This window comes from Ptychodera flava (genome assembly GCF_041260155.1).
Source record: "Ptychodera flava strain L36383 chromosome 3 unlocalized genomic scaffold, AS_Pfla_20210202 Scaffold_26__1_contigs__length_13983176_pilon, whole genome shotgun sequence".
Taxonomy (NCBI): domain Eukaryota; kingdom Metazoa; phylum Hemichordata; class Enteropneusta; family Ptychoderidae; genus Ptychodera; species Ptychodera flava.
Genome location: NW_027248280.1, coordinates 1,735,301 through 1,756,014, shown reverse-complemented (window position 1 = coordinate 1,756,014; position 20,714 = coordinate 1,735,301). Strand labels below are relative to the sequence as shown.

The window sequence follows — 20,714 nt, the reverse complement described above, 5'->3', positions numbered from 1 at the left end:
GCTTGTTATTCAAATGCATGGTGTTTGTTTTTACCTTCCTTACAATGCTCTACAAACACAAAGTGCCTTGATCAAATCTGTCAAAATTCACCAACTCTAAAAATTTTGTGGATATTATAGGTCTGTAAAACATACTCATTTTGAAACTCGTGGAGGACAGAAAGTTTTCGTCGTCGACATATGGGGATAACAACGGTTTGTGCCCTTACGATGGGCGTAATGTAATGAGGAAATAACAATTTACCCACAAAGCTACATGTCAAATTTTAACAAGCCTCCATTTTGTTTCCGTCTTTACGTGCACCATATTGTTACATTGTTGTATTGTCGGCTGTATATGGCTTAAACTTTAAACGCACTATTTACTTACCTTGTGTGCACACTGTCTCTTAGCAAGCCTCGTGTGTCAAGCTAAGATCAGAAATTGACAAGCCAATAGTGATGTATGCTCAGAAATTGCAGACATCGGCTTTGCAATATGCAATGTTTACCGCTTATGCGCAAGAGTAGATCGCTTTCTGTTGTTTGGTGTCTTTTGCATATTACATGAGATACCTTGGTAGCTGTGTATGCTCATGATGATAGAGGTTGAAGGTCACTCATTTGACTCTGCACACTCACAACTTAAGAATACGACCAATGAAAACGTTTTAATACTCAGGAGATTTAAATAATAACATACATCTGCCACCGAGAATGATAAGGATGGTACGTGCGATAAATTGGGCATACATGCACGCTTGATCCACAAATTTTAGCAGTTTGCAGACGTCTTAGTTGCAGTGTCTTTTCAGGATGCCGCGCCCCTATTTGTTCATTTTGGACAGTTTCAAGGGACACATTGGACAACTGCCAGGACTTCTATTTTCAGTTTCACGGGCTGTTTAATATGTGTTCTCATTTGCGATCTATACTGGCGTTTAAATCGGATGAAAAGTGTTACTTCACGCAATTAAGGTGACACAGGTAAATTTTTCCGCACTGTCAATATTTGAAGATGTGTCTAATGATGCTGTTAACAAGATTTGAACTAATTTGGGATAATTGGATCTTTATATTTTTCAAATTTCTCAAAATTGTTAGGCGTATAGTTAAATGTTGCAATATTATAAATTACTCTTAAAAAAGTGTGTAACTTAAAAATAAAAGCATGATGAGCTTACTTCTGCAGATTAAACCGACTTTACTTCATTATCCAATTGTCCCAAATTAGTTTCAATCGTGTTTGATGTTATACAGCACAATATCCACCCACACATAGCTACCAGGGATTGCAATAGTCTGTGACTATGTCCAGTCCTTACATCTAATACTGGCTAACATACCAATATTGATTTGAAAGAAAATCATTAATTACCATAATATTGACGTCAATAATAGTAAAACTATATAAAATTGTCTTGAAATCATATTTACGGTCTTTGCTTTTTTGACCGGGAAAGGAATTATGGAAAATGAGTGTTAGGAAAACGATATAACATTACGTAAATGAATATGTATCTTGTGGATAAATCATCTGAGCACATGAACTATGTTACACTGAAACACTGTCTGGAAGATTTAATAATAGTATTAAATAAGGTAGAAACTTGCAAACAATAACTGTCTTATGGATGTCTTTCAGACACTCTTGAACTTGTGACTATACTGTGAAAATTCCTTACTTCGAAGGGACTGGTAATCTCGATTTTGGTGTGTTTATTCGTGATTTGCGTGAAATAGAAAAATAAACTGCCTGAAGGGCAAATTTTCTTTGAAGGCAAGAACGTGTGACATCATGTCGTCGACCTATCTGGTGGAATGCTGGTCGGATAGAAAAGAGAAGTTTACCATACGCATTATGTGACTACATGTCTACCATTTGCATAGGCCCTAGAAACCGCCAAGGAAATCGAAATTCACGCCTTTTTTATTTTTAAGGAGTATGCATAACCAACACAGTAGCTTTTTTCTCATATATTTGCCGACAAAAATTCCTACGTCAAATTGTATGTACACTTCTAATTTATAGAGCTCCCCCTAAATAACGACATGACCTCGTGCCTTGTCGTTGAAATTTATAATCGTACCCCTGTCATCCCTTCACTAATACAATATATTCTTTGATAAATGATGAAAACAGTGATGTCTATGACCCTGAGCCATTACAATTTGCAAGGCAGTACCTTCCATGCTATTGTGGTCGGCATCAATAATGCCTCTAAGTAAAAAATAAGATAATGGCGTTTGAAATACCGTATATCAACTGGAAATTCGTTTTAACTAATTACTGGCCCTCTCACAGCAAAATACATTTATATGTTTGGTGTTGTGGTCATTTTCGAACGGGAAGTGAGTACCTCCATTTTGTGTTGTGTTACTTCCGTATTCGCATTGATGACGTCATGCTGTAATCTATATCTAAGCAATTCAAAAACGAAATAGACAAGATAATTCGTTCATTCATTCAATTATCTAAAATCTACACGGGAGAGATAAAAAAGCATAGACATAAAGAGCCACACGTCGGTCTTTAATACATAAAAAACTAAATACAGTAGCACAAACGAAGGCAACTGAATTCAATAAGAACAAAAAATATGTGATCTAACCTTACAGATATACATTTGCAGATCAAAATGCAACAATGTATTGAATTGGGAAAAGAGTTTGTCTATCCCTTTGCCGTGCGTCCTGACAAGAGCTGTCACTGTATCGGGGGTTTCCGCCGTGTCCCCGTGTGTTCGAATTTCATACTCATTTGTATTGTGAAAACATGCTTGAAAACAAACCGACCAGTAAATGTCCGGGTAAGGTTTAATATCAATTGAATGTTTCACTGACCGAAAGAAATGTCAATCAGCGATGGACAGCAAGAAAAATATTCTCTGAATAAAAATATTTAAATCTAAAATGATATGGAAATGTTGATATTTGAATTACTGGTTAGATGCAAGCGTACGCTACGTACACTACTAATCAACCAAATGTACATAAGATGTATATCTATTGACGTTGACCTCAAACATATTCTCCTTTCTGACTGCAAATGGAAGCCATGAAAGCATGGTTTCCGTCTTCGAGATGAGACTATCGAAAGTCATGTGCGCCATTTTCTTCGCTGCAGTGACAGTGTAAACGGCTGATTCAAGCCCGGTGCGTTGCCTACGATTTAATGGATCGGTTTTGTTTCCCCTTTGCCCCGAGGTAAATTCTAGGCACATCGGGTGTTTGGTTGCGAGTCAAAACTGTATTATTCACGTCAGAAAATGACAGTTATTGTACTTAACAAGACACAATTAGTTGTGGCTATGTGAAACGAATTGATTAAACAGTAACATTGTTTTATCGTTTAACGTGGCACAGTTAACAGGTACAGCAGATTCTAATGTCGAAATATTCATTCTATGCTCATTATGTTCAAAAGGAAAATGTTCACAAATAGACAAATGGGAAAATATATGCTTCTGAATATTTAAATTCTACACTGATAAGTTCCTAAAATGCAAACAAAAGCACTCTAGTACGAGGTCACGTACTTATAACGCTATGCGTTAACTGAAGGACCAATAATGATGAAGATAAAAATACAAACAAAGACTAGTGATGTAAGTTACCATTAAATGAACATATTTTCATAAACTTCATACCGATTGAAATTGTAACTGAGATTACACATCACAAGTTCAAGTATGATCATTACACTTACACAAAATGTAAACGAAATATAACGACGAAAAACCGGTCCAGGTTGATAAATGACAAATATGGAGTACTACTTTAATTACACGAAAATTCTCGGCATTGAAAGCGTAATGAACGACTGATTAACAAATAATTGTGGCATGGCAAATTAAGCAGATGCAAATATAAATGTAGTAGCTTGCAAGACACTGTATGTTAAATATCCTCAATAACTTTCTTGGTTAGGACACTGGTATCTTCAGATCTGGTCAATGAGACACGTTTTGCACGCATTTTTTTTAATTGTGCGTATCGTGGCATTAAGTAAATTATTATAATACTTCTAGTGCACAAAATCAAATGATAATGCTTATATTTATTCAACAAACGAGAGCTGTTTTACAGTCAAGATAAGTGTCTTCTCTAATTTAACGAACATAGTAGCTAGCTGACCGATTCGTTCAAGTACACTCAATTCGACGTAGTACTCTTGCAAAAGTTAATAAAACCGATAGTTTACTACCTATAACTTAAACTATATCAGCTTACTACAGTATACAATGACAGCAAATGCGTAGACAGATATGTTCATCTCAAACACTTGAGTATACAACGAGAAAACGTTAACAGAAATATTGTGTATCATTATCGTTACCGGTGTTATTATTTGAAAATGTGATTCCGAACGCATCAAAACGTAGCAAGCAGTGTTCATTTAATCACACATGAAACTACAGAGCTTGTAGTTCAATAACTTGAAAATGCATACTTGACGTCCATAGATCATGATGATTCTGTTTTATATCAATCTTGTATCTACTGCAACATCATTAACTTCAATCCAGCGCCTCAAATGATCATTTTTTCAGGCGGGAATGCTATTGGAAGAAATAAGCCGAGTTAAAATTAATGAATCTAAATAAAAAAATAATATAGAAATGTACATGACACATCCAATGAACATGGTACTATAGTTTTAAAATGATGTTCAAGAACATTAAAGTTATCTTCTTTCACTATAAATAACTTCGTATGTCTGCAGCAGAAACATTCATATGTGTTTAAACGCCGCCTGCAATTTACTTATTATTTTATTTTTCTCAGAAGTCTTACCTCTATGCATATCATCAACTCAACCTTCTCTTTGTAAAGACGTTTGTATTCCTCTAGGATGATTTCTGCGGCGAACTCTGACTCACGGTGGCTCTTTTGTTGACGGTAGAAGACGGCTAGATAATACACACCTGTGAGGAGTAATTTTTCAATAGCTTTGTAAGGAGTTTAGTTGCATCATCGTGAAGCATGATCTAAAATGAGTCGTATATCATCAAAGTAATGCGGGCTCCATTATTTTGTCGCCAGTTTAATGCTTTAATAGAGTAATCGAGGGTTACTTTGTACAGATAACAATGGGGCAAGTTATGATCGGGGTATAGTTTCCCTAAATGCGAAAATGAATGCATTGGTGCAGGATAGTTTTAAGAACTACATGATTTTTAGACAGATTTAATTTCGTTGTTGTGTTGCTTGATGTCATCTTAAAATTACTCTTACCCAACTGATAATATTCATTCGTTTCTGCCATCAGGTTTCTTTTTATATCCATAGCTTTATTCAGTAACATTTCTGTCTCTTTGACCTCGTTTGACGACGACAGAATATAGTTCCTCGCTAGATTTGTCATACTGCATGCAACATTCTCAACCTCGGACGTTCCGAATTTTCTTTTCCAATATCCTTGTCTCATCTTCAAAGACTTTTTCAGGTATTCGTGTGCTTCATCATACTCTTCGGTGTCTTGATAAAACCGACCTAGCTGATGAAATGCTGATACAGAATAGATTACCCCATTCAAAAAGTGTTGCTGAAGCTGTGTTTAGTAATCGCAAACTGTGGTTATCTCTTTTACTGAGCATTACCCGGTATCATGTACTCTGAATTGTCTAAAAAAATCAATTGAGACATCCCTTTAAAAGTATTGTATTTAATTAATAAAATTACCATGACAGATTATGCACGACACAATTACTCATTCACAACAATCTCGGGTACGTTTTTCATTGACCAACATAAGTATTTGAATACAAGCTATGTGCTCTCTTGAGAAAAGTGCACTGCCTTCGGTCATAAACGAGTATAAGAGACTAGAATAAGACGTTTAGGTCATGAAAGTTGATGTCAGAATTTATACTTAGTATAGATTCTGACATCAACTTTCATGACCTAAACGTCTTATTCTATTAATTATCGTTCTATAAAGACACCTTTATGTATTATATAATTTTAGTGATCTAATTTGAATATAAACCAGTATATAGCATTTGATACATAAATTAATCTTAAGTTAATTCGTAGCTGGTAAATTTTTATATCGCTGTGTTTTATTACAACTAACTAAATGCTTTTCTGAGCTAATGATCGAAAACCAAAACTCACTAATTCAGTCTGTAACTACATGTAAGGTTTCAGGACCTTCACCCAAGGAACATTATTCTCAAAACATTTACCGTTAGCAATTTCAAATTGTCCTGATCGTTATTCAATGCAATACTTCTCGTTTCTTCTTCAGCGTATTCTTGAGTAAAGTTTCGACCTCATTTCTTTTTTCCTCGCGATCCATATGATCTTTATTATTTTGTAATACTCTCGCAAGTCGCTGTTGAGCTGAAAGATAAAAGTCGTACATTATTTAAAATACTTAATTTTTGTCAGTCTTTAGATCAATTCGGTAGATTTTCGATCGGATTCGAACACATAACGTTAATAATATCACGTAAATTATTACTTTCTGCTCTTGAGCAGGTGCTTATGGCAGTAATGTTAATTTTTACCCTTGCCGTCGGCTCGGGCATCACCATTTATGTCACAGTAGGGTAATCCAATAAGCTGGCGCAGCTATTTAATTTCAAAAAAGGTGGCAGTTCACTGTTGGACGTAGCTTGGCTTTTGACAAAGACATTTATAAGATACTCATCTTCGTCAGAGATGTTGATTGACTCGCGGCCTCGCTAGCTACGCATGCGGCAGCTCGCTGAGCCTGAATACTAAGCGAGATACAGTTATGGCGAGGACCCTGATCATATGTCCTGATAAATGGATTCCAGCGAGCGAGCGGCGGATGCTATTCAAGTTGTATTATTTTTTTCATTCCAAACGAAAACTTATTTATGCGCTTTAAGATATGTTCAATTTTAAATCTTAGTTACTTTATAAGTTTATTGCTTGCAAAATTTATCAGAGTCAAATCTATTAAAGCTGGGCCGTAACGTGGCGACGATGCAAACACTGGCATCGTGGGATTGCAATACTGGCGACCAAGCAGTCCATAAAAACACCCTTGGCGTACTGCAGTGACGTACATGTAAATGTATCAGTGAGCTGCCTGCAGCCGCCTTAGGCGGCTCTCTTCGTGAGCGATTACTCTATTACTCTCATGTCACAATTCCTTGGCCAGATAACATATCGCGATCTTGCCCTTCCTATCATGTGATAGTATCTTATTCGTATTATGCATGACACTCTTGTCTAGCCTTCCAGTAGGTGTGGTTTTCAGATCAATCCCATGTGTGCACTAGAATATATGGACTCTAACATAGAACTTCAGTTTGGTCTAATGTACACGAATCTCCCCTATTTTTGCAAATACATGAGTATGAAAATTAAGTTTTATAATACGCCCTCTCCTCTCATGAGCTGATTTTAATAGCATATTTTCTTGCATATCGACTTGCGCAGAATTTGCATTAGCGCGTAAAATTGAAACAGCTTTGGTAGAGCAAATGTTTCCTACCTGAAAGAACATCCATGTCGTTTTCGTCTTTTTTCACTTTCTTAAACAACGTCAAACTCTTCTGGAATCGTTTCTTCCGCTTTTTTAAGCTTTCCCATTTCAAAGTAACATTCTCCAAGATAGCTCAGCACTAGAGAAATAAATGAACAATACTTGTTACTTCTGGCTATGAATCTTCTGAAATATCAAACATCAAGAATGAAAATTCTGTCTAATTAAAAATAATATACACCACAATTAAACCAGTTGTATGCATTTCACACCAATTACTTATGACGTGACAATTTACAGATATAATTGTAGTTCTACATGGATCTTTTGAACAATTGGTAATTTTGAAACGAACCTTCAGCTAGTTTCAGTTTGTCAACGGGTTTGCGTCCTTCTCTGAACTGTACCATCGCTTTACAGATTAATTTCGCATCACGTGGTCGCCCAAGTCTAAACAGGTAATTACTAACAGCTGAAAAAAAGGCGTTTATTTCGTTGAGGTCGGTTAATTCTTCGTTTTCCATCAGAATGATTTTTTCTGCCAGTGCCTGGGCATGTAGAGCAATGATGGAATGTCTGTCGTGCAAGACGCCTGTTGAACCATCTTGAATTTCCCTTAGTTTCGGAAAAAGGTTTTCGAGGATACTCATCGCGTTGTTAAGGCATTGTACCTTCTCCTCTTTGCTGATGAAACGGGTAAACACAGCAAGCTGCAGGAGATGGTGGACCGTATACTCCCCCATGCGTACAAGGCTGCGAGCGTGGCTACACTCCTCGGATTTTGTAACATAAGTGGCAAAGGAAAAGTGCTTAATGTACTGAAAAAGCAGACGGGTATTCTTCTCTATCATCTGTTTGGTTCCGTATCGACCTATACCCTGGCGTGGAATGATGAAATCTCTTAAAGCGCCGGGATTGAGATACCTTGCACCATCTACCAGTAGAGCCGTCTGTATGCGTGTTGTAAGACAAGAACAAAGCTGAAGAAATTCCTTTGTGTGTTTGCCTTTTACTGTTTCCTCATAATTAATCTTCCAGGTCGTTACTACATTCATGCGACTCAGATCTGCGATTTCAACAAAGTCTTGTGAACTCGTTTCATCAATTGCTCGTTTTACTGCTGCAGCTTGATCTTTCGTCATCTTGAATTCGTCATCTTGCAACGTTTCTTCGCTGAAAGTTTTTATTTCATGAGCATGTTTCTGAATACAGGTTTGTAAGGTTGACTCCAGTTCCATGTCAATGTCATGTAATTTCATCCAACCCTCAAGTAATCCTCTGTCGTGATCGCGTTCGAGCATACCCAGCTTACACTTTTCGTACATCTGTTTATACTTTTTGAAAGTTACATTATTTTTCGAAATGTAATTTCTCGCCTGCTTCAGTGCCAGGGGTAGTCCATGCAATCCCTCCTCACCACCAAGCCACATGAGAGCATCATATTCTTCACGGTTACTTGACTTGAGTTTTTCCAGAGTATAGTTTGCCTCTTGTAGAGTTGAAGGCGACTTGGTATGTCGAATAAGGTACAGAGCAGAATCTTCTGGCGTTAGAGGCTGCACTAATGTCGTGATTGTTTGAAACCAGTCGTCCCATTCAGTTCCAACTCTTGAAGTCATTAGAATATGTCCGCCTTTCAGATTTGCTGACTTAGGGAGAGCTTGTTTAATAAATCGAGGGTCATCTACGTCATCAATTAAAAGTAGCCATCCTGTTAGCTGTGACAACTTGTGAAGGGCAGCTAGTCGAATACTATGTGGACCTTTTCTGCATCAGATAAATCCATTTTCATATTCTAACATTTAAAAATGGAGAAACAGAGAAAACGCATTATAATTGAAATAGCCAAACAAATGTGGCATTGATTTTGCTAATGACATAGTGTCAGGGTCTATTTTCTTAAAGTATGTTATGGTATTTCACAATGCCCAAGTGATGATCCATTCACTAATATCGACCAAGAATCTGGACTACTAATATCAATGAAAGTGTATTTCATTCAATAAACCAGTTTCGACGTGGGTAGGCGTCTAATGGATGTGAGCGACAAAGTTTTACCGGCTTTCTTGCTTTGGAATTTCTTTGTGGTTTTATGACAAGGCTAAATAATATACGAATGAACGATCTATGGCATGGTTTTTGCAACATTTACGATTTTTGATACATTTTCCTTATAAAACAGGCTGATAACGTACCCGATGATAAAATCTTATGTCTGAATCATAGTAGGCACAACAGAGTGGACATGTGAACTAAGAAAATATTAGTTTTATTAATAAAATTATTTATTTAGTTATTTATTTTATTGCCAATAACACAAACTTTGGATATGTAAAAAAAGATACCTCCAACATTTTCTTGAACCCATAGTCAAGAAAACTGTTCGATTTCCCATTTAAGACAAACACATGATCATAGCGTCTCCAATTATTCCAGACATATGAACTGGCAATTTCCGTCTTTCCACAGCCACCGATGCCGTATAGAACCTGTAAAGCAAATTAATGAAACAACAAATATCAATATTACATTATCTGCAAACCATTTCATAGTGAAATTAATATCTTGTCATATTATCGTAGTTGATCTAGTGCCAACTGCCATCTCTTCTAACAAATAAATGTCATTATATGACAATTTTGCATTGGAAGAATGGGGTGGTTTTCAATGTCCGCAAGTTACTGTTCTTCATGAAGGTTTTTTATGTCTACATATATTTAACTACTAGGTACCCACAAGATTATGCTATTGAACCAGTATACACATGCGGTTGTTGTTGATCAACACGTCTTTTGTCTAATCAAACCACTCAACCGTTACAAAAGAATCAACATAAACAATGCCATGCTGTGGCATAGGAAGCGACCTACAAGGTTGAAGTCCCGCGGCGGCATGGCCAAGAGCCTTATTATACTTACTCGTCAGACAAAGTAAAATAACTTATTTTCACTGAATGTTTTTTGTACTTCTCAACATAAGAATTGTACCTGCAAAAGCAAAGTACCATCGAATGTTATACATCAAACCTAACTCATTACTATTAAGGGACTGTGAGTTTCTTCGGCCAGGGGGTGGATTATTTTTTGCCGACGTCAAAAAGTGACTGACCCCCTACTTGAAAATAGGGTTACCCAAGTTCCGGCTTTGGAAACAGGGTGACCCCCCGTGAGCGACAAAGGTAAAACTATATATATATATATATATATATATATATATATATATATATATATATATATATATATATATATATATATATATATATATATATTTGTTTTGCAGTTGTAAGATATGAACTTAAAATTGTCATATCTAAAGTTTCAATACAGTATTTTGAATGAGCCGTGAATGTACTCCACAATTTCTATGCACAAGCAGAGTCCAGAACTGTTGTAAGAAAAATGTGATTGTGAATATCATTGCATCGTGTTGCTTTCTCATAATTAATCATCATAGAGAAAACAGACAACTATCGAGAACACAATGATTAGTACATTTTCCAAAACAGACTTTCAATTTACAAATATCAAGATGTTTCTGACATATATCTCTGATATATAAAAGTACCGCGCACGAAGGGCGCGCCGAAAATATTAAATATCCAGATATCTCTGATATATATGTATGATATATGAAAGTCATGCGGCACAAGGGCATGCTGGAAAATATGTATGCTGTTTTAAAGTAATACGCCCGAAGGGCGCGCCGAACAATTTTGAACATACAGATATCTTATTTCTATATATATATATATATATATACATATATATATATATATATATATATATAATATATATATATATATATATATATATATATAATATATATATATATATATATATATATATATATATATATATAGATTTGGGTTTATCGGCATTTTGGGGTTTAGTGCTAGCGTATATATATTGGGGTTCAAAAGCATATGTACCGCTCGCTTGTCATGGAGCCACCAGCCAAAACAAAGGACTACATAATACACATATCTTTACATGCTCTCCTTCCGCGGTGATCATTTATTTTATTGGGGTTTATCGTCGCGATAAGATAATTATCACTTGTCGAGTAAACTTATTGTCCCGAGTCCGCAGATGGGTACATGATTACATATATATTATATATATATATATATATATATATATATATATATATATATATATATATATATATATATATATATATATATATATATATATATATAATATATATATATATATATATTCCCGCTAACATACACCAATGCACTTCAAAATGTATCGCAAATCTTGAGAATACATCTGAACATACTTCACAAATCCGAAAGATGCAAATCAGCGTTCCCGCAACCACCAATGATTGCATGGAAAAAGGGACAAAACCTCGAATCGATACTGATCCACAAGAAACACTCCAGACTATTCAACAAACAAAAGGCAGGATCATACCAATGGCAAGCTACAAGATGCGCTATCTGCAAACACATGAAAACAACATCTACTTTCCGAGGACCAAATGACACCAGCTTCAAATTTACGGGACACATCAAGAATGGTAGAATGGTAGTCGTAGGTATGAATACATTGCCATCAAGCGCAACTTAGGCTATTTCACCAACAACAGTGATGCCAAGCTCAAATACAGTGATGTTGAGGTGATTCAAATGCTATGTTTCCTAATTGACAACATATTTATCAAGTTTGCTGGCATGACATTCAGGCAAACCATATGCATTCCCATGGGCACAAACTGCGCCCCACTTCTTGCAGACTTATTTTTATATTCGTATGAAGCAGAGTTCATGCAATCACTTCAGAAATCTGGGTGTAAAAGGATTGCCAAGCGATTTAACAACACCCACAGATATATTGATGATCTCATCAGTTTAAACAATCCTGGTATATCCAATTATCTACACCATATCTACCCAGATGATTTAGAAATAAAAGGAACAACTGAAAGTGTGGACTCGGCATCATACCTAGATGTATTGTTTGAAATTAGACATAATACACTATATACTAAGCTGTATGACAAAAGAGACGATTTCAATTTTGAAATCATAAACTTTCCCTTTTTGTCGAGCAATATACCATCATCTCCAGCTTATGGTGTGTATATTTCACAACTCCTCAGATACAGTAGAGCATGCCATTCATATGAAGACTTTCGAGTTAGACACAGCCTATTAGCTCAAAAGTTAGTGAGGCAAGGATTCTCAGAAAGTAGATTAGTGAAATCATTTAAGAAGTTCTACGGTAGATACGGAGATGTTGTATCCAAATATGACCTGTCTGTTTCTCAAATGATGAGTGACAGCATACCAAATTTTGACTCACAAAAGTAATTTGATGAATTCACCAAATAACAATGAATTTGTCGCTTTTGGTCAATCTTGACGGGTGCGGCTAGCTGGCAGGGTACGCTTACCCATTCCGGACACCTGGTACCACCACTATTTCGTGGTTCAAGATGGCCCCATTGCCTTTGTCATCATCTATATGTTCCTTGGACCTGGTAAATTTCATAGTTTACCTTGAATGATAACGATTATTGGACCTGATTTGATGTCTATTGCAAATCAATAAGCGTGATATATGGAATATATTGTGAACAATGCAGACACATAGTGTACGTGGGCGAAACTGGTGACACAATATACACTCGCATGCAAAATCACCTATCTACAATACACGCAAAAAACAAACAAGATCCGGTACCAGTTCATTTCAATTCACCAATTCACCAAATAGCCGACTTCAAAATAATTGGACTTGAAAAAACATGGAACAATAAGTCATGTAGACTAACACGTGAAACATTCTGGATAAAAAAACTAAACACCCATGGAAATAATGGTATCAATCGAAGACAATAGACCATTTGGATCATGTGACATCACATGACAGGACAGCAGAGGAATGAAATGGACAGGGCCTACTGAAGCAGCCCAGCAAAGACTGGGCGAAACGTCTTGGCCAGGAACATCTTCCGATTTACTACCATAGACAAAAAACTGCCATATATATATATATATATATATATATATATATATATATATAATATATATATATATATATTATATATATATATATATATATATATATATATTTATTCATTTATTTATTTATTTATTTCAAAAGCATCGTGAATCACTAAAGCCAAAGTAAAAAAGAGTTACCCTCACGAATCCACCCCCAGGCCAAAGAAACTGACTAGTCCCTAATATGTTTATTTTTGCCACTAACAAGACGTTGCTCACCGTGAATCAGCCACAGAGACCTAAAGAGACTATTAAAACTAAACTAATAGTAATTTTAAATAATATTATATAGGGCTGAGCCCTTGTGGGTCGCGCCAGGGGTTAAGATTGGCAATGCTATTTGTATTGATTCATGATAAACTGTAATTGTTACTTCATAAACGTTTATATGACAACTATGCCCAGTTTCCCTCTAATGAAAGCAGTTCACGTACTTACACGACGTCAAACCCTGCAGCAGGGCAGGTATAGATTTTCTGTAGCGTGTAAAAATTCTGGACAAAAATTGGCAATTTTTACAATGATAACAGCCTATGGCGTTAAAAAAGGGACGTATTATGCAATAATTATCATTGCAATGGTAACTGCACTGCCCACCTTCCACTTGCAAGCTAAAAACTATAGCGTTCCGTCTAAAAACTTGCAATTTTTGATCTAATTATTGACACAGGGGGCGCTCTTCTATAATTCAATCCCAGCATTCTTTGCGTATGCCCCCGTTCATATGCACGACAGTTTTCTCCGTTTATCTATATCAACGATACTTTGTATCAGCGACAAAGTGTATAATCACATTTACTGGCTAATAAAAGAGGTATAATTTATAAAAGGCATGTTATATCATAGTAATTTGTTTCGTATTTGTTTATTTACGAGTACTCAAAAAAAAAAACATGGCGGCGCCCATCATGAAAAGAAGGGTACACTTCCGGTAACTCGCATAGTATATTATGAATAAGCGCATGCGTAGTCAGTAAGCCGCTGGCGCGACTATTAACTATAGACTCATTAGTTTTGTGTAATATAATATCATATGAAAACGTGTGACTACTCTGCAGACATAAGTAAATAAGGATGTTGGACAGTTATTTGGGGTTTATCGTCGATAAGATAATTATCAACTTGTCGAGTAAACTTATTGTCCGGAGTCCGCAGATGGGTACATGATTTGCACCAATCCTGTTTAGAGATTGGTTGTGCCTGTACAGTTTTATCGGTGATTATATGATTCACACACCGATAGAAAGCGTCTCCTTCCTTCCCACACTTTTTTCACAGAAGTGCGTTGTTTCAGTACAGACTTCAACTATTTACTTTGAAATTGCGATTGATCAACTAGTTCTTGAAGTTGTGTTTCGTAAGCCTTTCGAAGCACACTTGTACAGCAGCCATGATCCTTATTGTGTTGATCAATCGCTAACGTCGACATTAAGTTTGCGGCTGAAGAGAATTTTCAAGAGTTGTCAAAGTCATACTCTGACATTGTATCTGACTGTAGTCACGTAGTGTCTAATTCTAAGATTCAATTGTGTTAAGCACTTTAGGATCAAAGCCCGATGCGCATCCTAGTTTATTTCATCGAAATTCTTCTTTCTTCTTTCATTTTTATTCAAAGTAGACCTTCACTTCCTGTTGTCCTTACGCTTTTCAACCTCGGCATTTTGATCATGGCCAACTCAGAAAGAACTCGTGCATATATCCTTTGGATTTTTGATTAATCACGTTACCTGCCAGTCTACTTTAGGTATACAAATACAAATTTCCCTCATTCGCATATTGTAATATTTAGGGTACAATAAATGCCCGCATTTGTTGATGACTATCCGCGTTTTTAAGCTGCATACATGATACACATATCTTTACATGCTCTCCTTCCGTTGTGATCATTTGTTTTCTTTATGATTACAAATTGATGATACCAGACAAAGGAAAGTTTACAGTTTAATATGCTGGACACCCAGGTTAATCCTTTACGACGCACATATTACAAAGTGATATAAAAACTGCTAATCATGAGCAAAGAAAGAAAAATAGCGTTTTGTCCACGTTTAGCGGTTATAATATGTGGAATATTTCCTTTGTCATTTCGCGATAAGAAAAATTGCTCTCAATAGTAACTTAACCATAATTATGTTCGTTTTTATGATGCTAAAACTTACATCTACGTGCAGGAGACGATTAAATTCACATGTCAAACTTCAATAAAATAATGTTTTCCCACAGCATTAGGTCGAATTGGTCGCGCGACAACAAGCTCCTAGAGTTTGAAAGTGTAAAGAGTTCAAGTTCTGAATGTATTACTTACTTCAACGAGGACGTCATTTTTGTTCTCATTTTTTCTGTAGTTTTCATAGATTCTACGTAGGGTTTTATCATGCCCTGAACCAGTGAAGAATCTTGCAGGTTTACGTATATCTATGTGTGGCGCAGCTATAATAATAATAATAATAATAATAATAATAATAATAAAACACGGGCACCCATTAATATCATTTAAGTCTGCATCGATAGCATACATGATGTTTGTTAATATGTACCGCTCGCTTGTCATGGATCCACCAGCCAAAACAAAGGACTAGAGGTTCGAACACACAAGACAGTAACAAAAAGTTAAAGTCAGTTTAATGCTTAATGTCGTATGGCGAGCGTTGAAATCTGAGAAACTCCGAGTTATGCCAAGCTTTGAACTGCATTCGATCACATTACACGTTAGATTGCTTTTAAGCTAAGTGTACATTAAGCTCTGTATTCCCCTGTGTGTGTGTAAGTGTATAATATATATATATATATATATATATATATATATATATATATATCACTAAAGAGAGAGATAATAATACCTAATAGTGAATATTTTCTTACCTGAAACCAACGGGAAATCTTCGGTCGAAACATTTGTGCTGCTATGGATGCACAAGCAATACCCACAAAAACCGAGTACCGATGACTAGAATGCCTCAGCCAAGGCGCCCTGCTGAAAACTACGAAGCATGGAAGGATAATCGTTAATGCTGTTATCATAATTTTATTGCCAATCATGTATCCTGGTTGTTTTTCCTTGTCTTTTATCATTAATCTGGATGAAGAGGAGTACCTTGATCCCTTTTCTTCATATTTCCTTTGATAGATTTCTTCTTTGCAATGGTGATGTTCTCCTTCTTGTTCTTCCCGTACACCATCATATCCTGTCTCCTGTAACGCTTGGACTTCTTCAAATACATGAGAAAAAGAACAAAACTGTTTTTGAACGGTGTAAACATCTTGCCTGAGAGAACGCACATATAGTTTAAATAGACTATTCATTCTAACAGTCCTTTTTACTATTTCTCGGTAAAACGAGTCAGACACATTTCGCTAGACCTGAAAATAACAAAGTAATTAAATTTAGGTATTAAGAGATCGGATAGTGTTTCAGGAGGTGCGCCGAAAGGGCTGATTTAATTAGCTGTAGCCTTTACCAAATACCGTATAGGGCCACGAGCTTTTAGGCACAAGCAGCATCAACAATAACCTACTCAGAAACATTAATCGGAGGAGATATCGGCCTATCATAAAACATGTATTTCGTAGTTTTCGGAAATAACATAGATGCGTTGCTATATATTCGGAAATTATTTTTGCTGATAGATGAGTATAGGTCTTTGTTCAAGTAAACCAAAAAATGTTTCCACTACAAAATGTTTCTTCAACTTGAGGGAGTCACAACTTAGTCATGTATAACTTACCCGGGACCAGCTCTCGTGCGGCTGACCCGTGACCAACTTTCCTAAGTGCATCGGCAAACTTCACTACTTCACAGCCATATCTTCGGATACAAGCGAGTGCAATTTGGTATTTTATTTCCTCATTCCCGTCGTGTCTATGATCGTCAAAGATGTTTTCTATATCGGGGTCATCAATGTCGAGCGCCCGTGCAAACGGCCGTATGTCCTTCTTTTTGAGACTCTGCATAGCGTGAACGATGTTATCAGGTACAGAAACCGAATCACGCCTCTTGACATCTGAACAAAAGTCAGATATGAGATTAATAAATCAAGTGACCAGAATGCTACAGTGCACCTCATCGATTTCAGTATTCCTTTCATGTCAGAAAAATGGAAAAAAAAACATACCGTATCTATATTTCCACCTATATTCAATTACCTTTTTAGCATCCTTGTAATTGACGTTTTCCTTGTTTTAATGTTTGCATTCTCAATAAAAAATACTAAGAGATTTCAGCTGACGATGATAATTAGGACGATGCGTTGCCCTAGCGTTCCAATGCATCATTTGCGGTGTAATAACCTTACTATATCGAAATCGATGATTAAGTGTAAATCGTATGTACGTACTCTGTAAACCGGCCAAAACACATGCCGTCGCCATAACAGGATAAAAGTCAAACATTAGGAACAGCCTTTAAAAATTTTAAGGACAAGGGCTGTATACGTAGAATCATTTAAGCTCTTTTGCTGAATGTATCTTTTTCACGTTTTCCTGTTCAAACCTTAAAAATCATATTTAACCAGTCAACATTCACTACGTCAAAATGGCTGTGCATGTAATGCGATTGACGAAAGTCACGTCCAAACTCCACGTCGTCATAAATATAAAGCTGATTTGGGGCAAGGGGAGTGTTTATAAGCTCAATAGCAGCCATTTTAACATGTTTAAAGAGAGGATGTCGTCGGAACTGTGCGTGTGCGGCTTTTTTCACAAACAATTAAATTCATTCATGATATCTAGATCCATAACGTCAGCAGAGCTGCAACATTTAAATTTTACGATATTGATTGTTAACAAACATGTTTTATTTTCCATCTGTCGCCAACGTACCCTACATAAAGAGTTCACATCGGTCGTAGGGGTCTCTGGCAACCTTTGAGCAGCGCCTCGACAACACCGTCCCTTTAACATTCCAACCCATTTTCTTCTACATTAGCCTAAATCCATTGAAAAAATAGTACTTTTCTCTTCTTTGGCACACATTCTCCACTCATTTATTATCAAAATATACGACTGCCAAAGTTATGTATATATATTAAATATTGCATTAACACATAAATTCATATTTTTCCCACCTTTAGGATCGTCAGACCCAATTGACTTCACCATGGTCGACGATGACGAGTAACCTGATTCCTCTTCTTGCTCATTTGCAGCACCAGGACCTCTGTTTCTAATGGCCATTTCTGTTCGATATCAACTTAACATGAACTTTGCCTTGTTCCCTAAATCTGTTGATATAGCGAAGGTGTCATAATGATTATGTTAGAGGGGCTAAATTTGCCAAATGGCAGACATAAGCGTGATATAATTTATGGAACCAATGAAACAACTGGTAATTGTAATGTCCTTGTTGAACGGCGAATATGCATAATATCCTGCGTTTTAGCATTTTCCTGGAATCAATTATTGCAGTAAGGAAGAGTCACAAAACATGCCAAAAAATTGCTATTTATTTTCAAAGTAACCCCTAGGGTAGTTACACTTGTGTACAGAAAAAGTGAAATTGGCATTAAATATGTCGATCTATAAAAAGTATCTTGATTTCTCTTCTTTAATAGTACCAGCGTGAGCAGCTCAGTAATACTCGTAACTCCCTATCTCGTTGAGACACATTGGTCTCTACCTATTACTACGCCATTAACCCCGCGACATTTCGGCGCTGGGCACGTGACCTAAGCATATCACGAAGTAGGGATTGAAGCTATTCTTTCAAACAAAGGCCTTGCAAACAAATAACCTCTGTGGCTGAATACAATGCGGATACAGACCATGACCCATGGCTCGTCGAGTAAGCATTCTTTCATGCCTATTTTCCTGCATGGAATAATTGCTACTGTGTTTGTAATACGTGTCATTAGATTTGATATCAGTTTTATTATTGATATTGTGTAATAGTTCTCCTCTTCTGGAATTTCTGTTTTCTAGAGAGACTATTTTCATTATAACTTACCGAGTGTGTTCTTTCGTCACCTCAACCGTATATGGTTGAAATAACCATAAAACATCGTAAAATGTAAAAACAGGAAACGCTAACGCGGTTTTACTTCAACAGGCATTTTCTCGTACTTCACGCTCTTGTCACCAATAATCCCATTTGGTATGGTATGTCATTATAGTAACAGTTGTCTTTGACAAGTTAACTTCTATTCCTATTTGAGTGTTTTTCACTTCACAGAAATATTCAGACCTTTAGATCCGTTTCAAGTGGGTGGTGTGCACTTAAAAATAGATCGACTGGTACATTGTGTAAATTACCCTTGCCAACTTGTGACCTGTTCTATATACATCAAGTACTTTGACAGCGTGCGACATTTTAACGTTGTTGTTCATGTCAAAGGTGTACAAAGACGTTCCATGACCGGTAACATGTACTCAATCTAAACTAAGAAGTATTAACCTACGTAACCTCTTACAAAACGGTCTGACATATATCTCTCAATACCAACTGTCATTACTACTACCCTGACATATGGCTATTTCTGAGAGCTTGTAAAATGGCTCATATTTCCCCAACGGTCACGAGAAACACTAATCATCCGCCGTTTAGCGAAATCCTTGGCGATAATACATTCTCCATGGTTAATTCAAGTCGTATCAGTTTCCTACCTTATCCCCTGTTTTTTTCGTCCCGTCGTTCGATGGTACAGTTGGCCTCGCTTTGTTGCATGCGATAGTATGGCGGTTGCCATAGGCTGCTCTGTGGCTGGACACATTATATTTGTAGGGGCGAGTCGTTCCTTGAATTCTTTTTCCAAGTGTTGTATACAGTCATTACAAGAAGCGTCATACGAACAATTATCAAACTAAAACAGTTGTTCAAATCACACGTACTGCCACATGTATTTCAAACTTGGTCACGCAATCTAATTTGACTCGCAGACCACTTAACCTCTGAATAATGGTACAGTCGCACATGCGCTGTTATGAAGAGGGTACAATGACAAATAATTAAAGGGCAAAGTCCAGCGCCGTGGGCGCACAACGTCGTAGTGACGTTGGTTGTTTGGCAAACACTGGGCGGGAAGGTTAAACACTTGCTTAGGGGTGGACCATTTGATATCCTGGGGGGGGGGGCTTGGAAGATTGGTGGAGAGCCATTATTTTTTTCCCATCTGCTTCATCATGAATTTTTTTTTTTTCTACAGGGCATATGCTGGCAACTTTTTTTTTCACTTTCCTTCTTCGAGATATTTGGTGCAATATTTGTTGGCTTGCTTTTTCACACCCAGTAACAAGATGCTGTTGTATCGCACACAGACTATA

General features: G+C 36.6%; 2 protein-coding genes across 2 annotated transcripts; both read right to left on the bottom strand.

The window, feature by feature from the left end:
- Positions 1 to 6,177: 6,177 nt before the first annotated feature.
- On the bottom strand, positions 6,178 to 15,886 carry LOC139126148 (uncharacterized). Its single transcript, XM_070692197.1, has 5 exons — positions 15,766 to 15,886; positions 9,790 to 9,933; positions 7,800 to 9,239; positions 7,454 to 7,583; positions 6,178 to 6,327 (listed from the first exon to the last, which is right to left on the bottom strand). Exons 3-4 carry the CDS (start codon positions 9,061 to 9,063, stop codon positions 7,495 to 7,497), a joined length of 1,353 nt encoding a protein of 450 aa, XP_070548298.1. The 5' UTR covers positions 9,064 to 9,239; positions 9,790 to 9,933; positions 15,766 to 15,886; the 3' UTR covers positions 6,178 to 6,327; positions 7,454 to 7,494.
- LOC139125717 (uncharacterized) lies at positions 9,186 to 20,112 on the bottom strand. Its single transcript, XM_070691817.1, has 6 exons — positions 20,058 to 20,112; positions 18,524 to 18,679; positions 17,186 to 17,461; positions 16,323 to 16,669; positions 9,790 to 9,933; positions 9,186 to 9,239 (listed from the first exon to the last, which is right to left on the bottom strand). Exons 2-6 carry the CDS (start codon positions 18,630 to 18,632, stop codon positions 9,186 to 9,188), a joined length of 930 nt encoding a protein of 309 aa, XP_070547918.1. The 5' UTR covers positions 18,633 to 18,679; positions 20,058 to 20,112.
- Between the last annotated feature and the right edge of the window lie 602 nt (positions 20,113 to 20,714).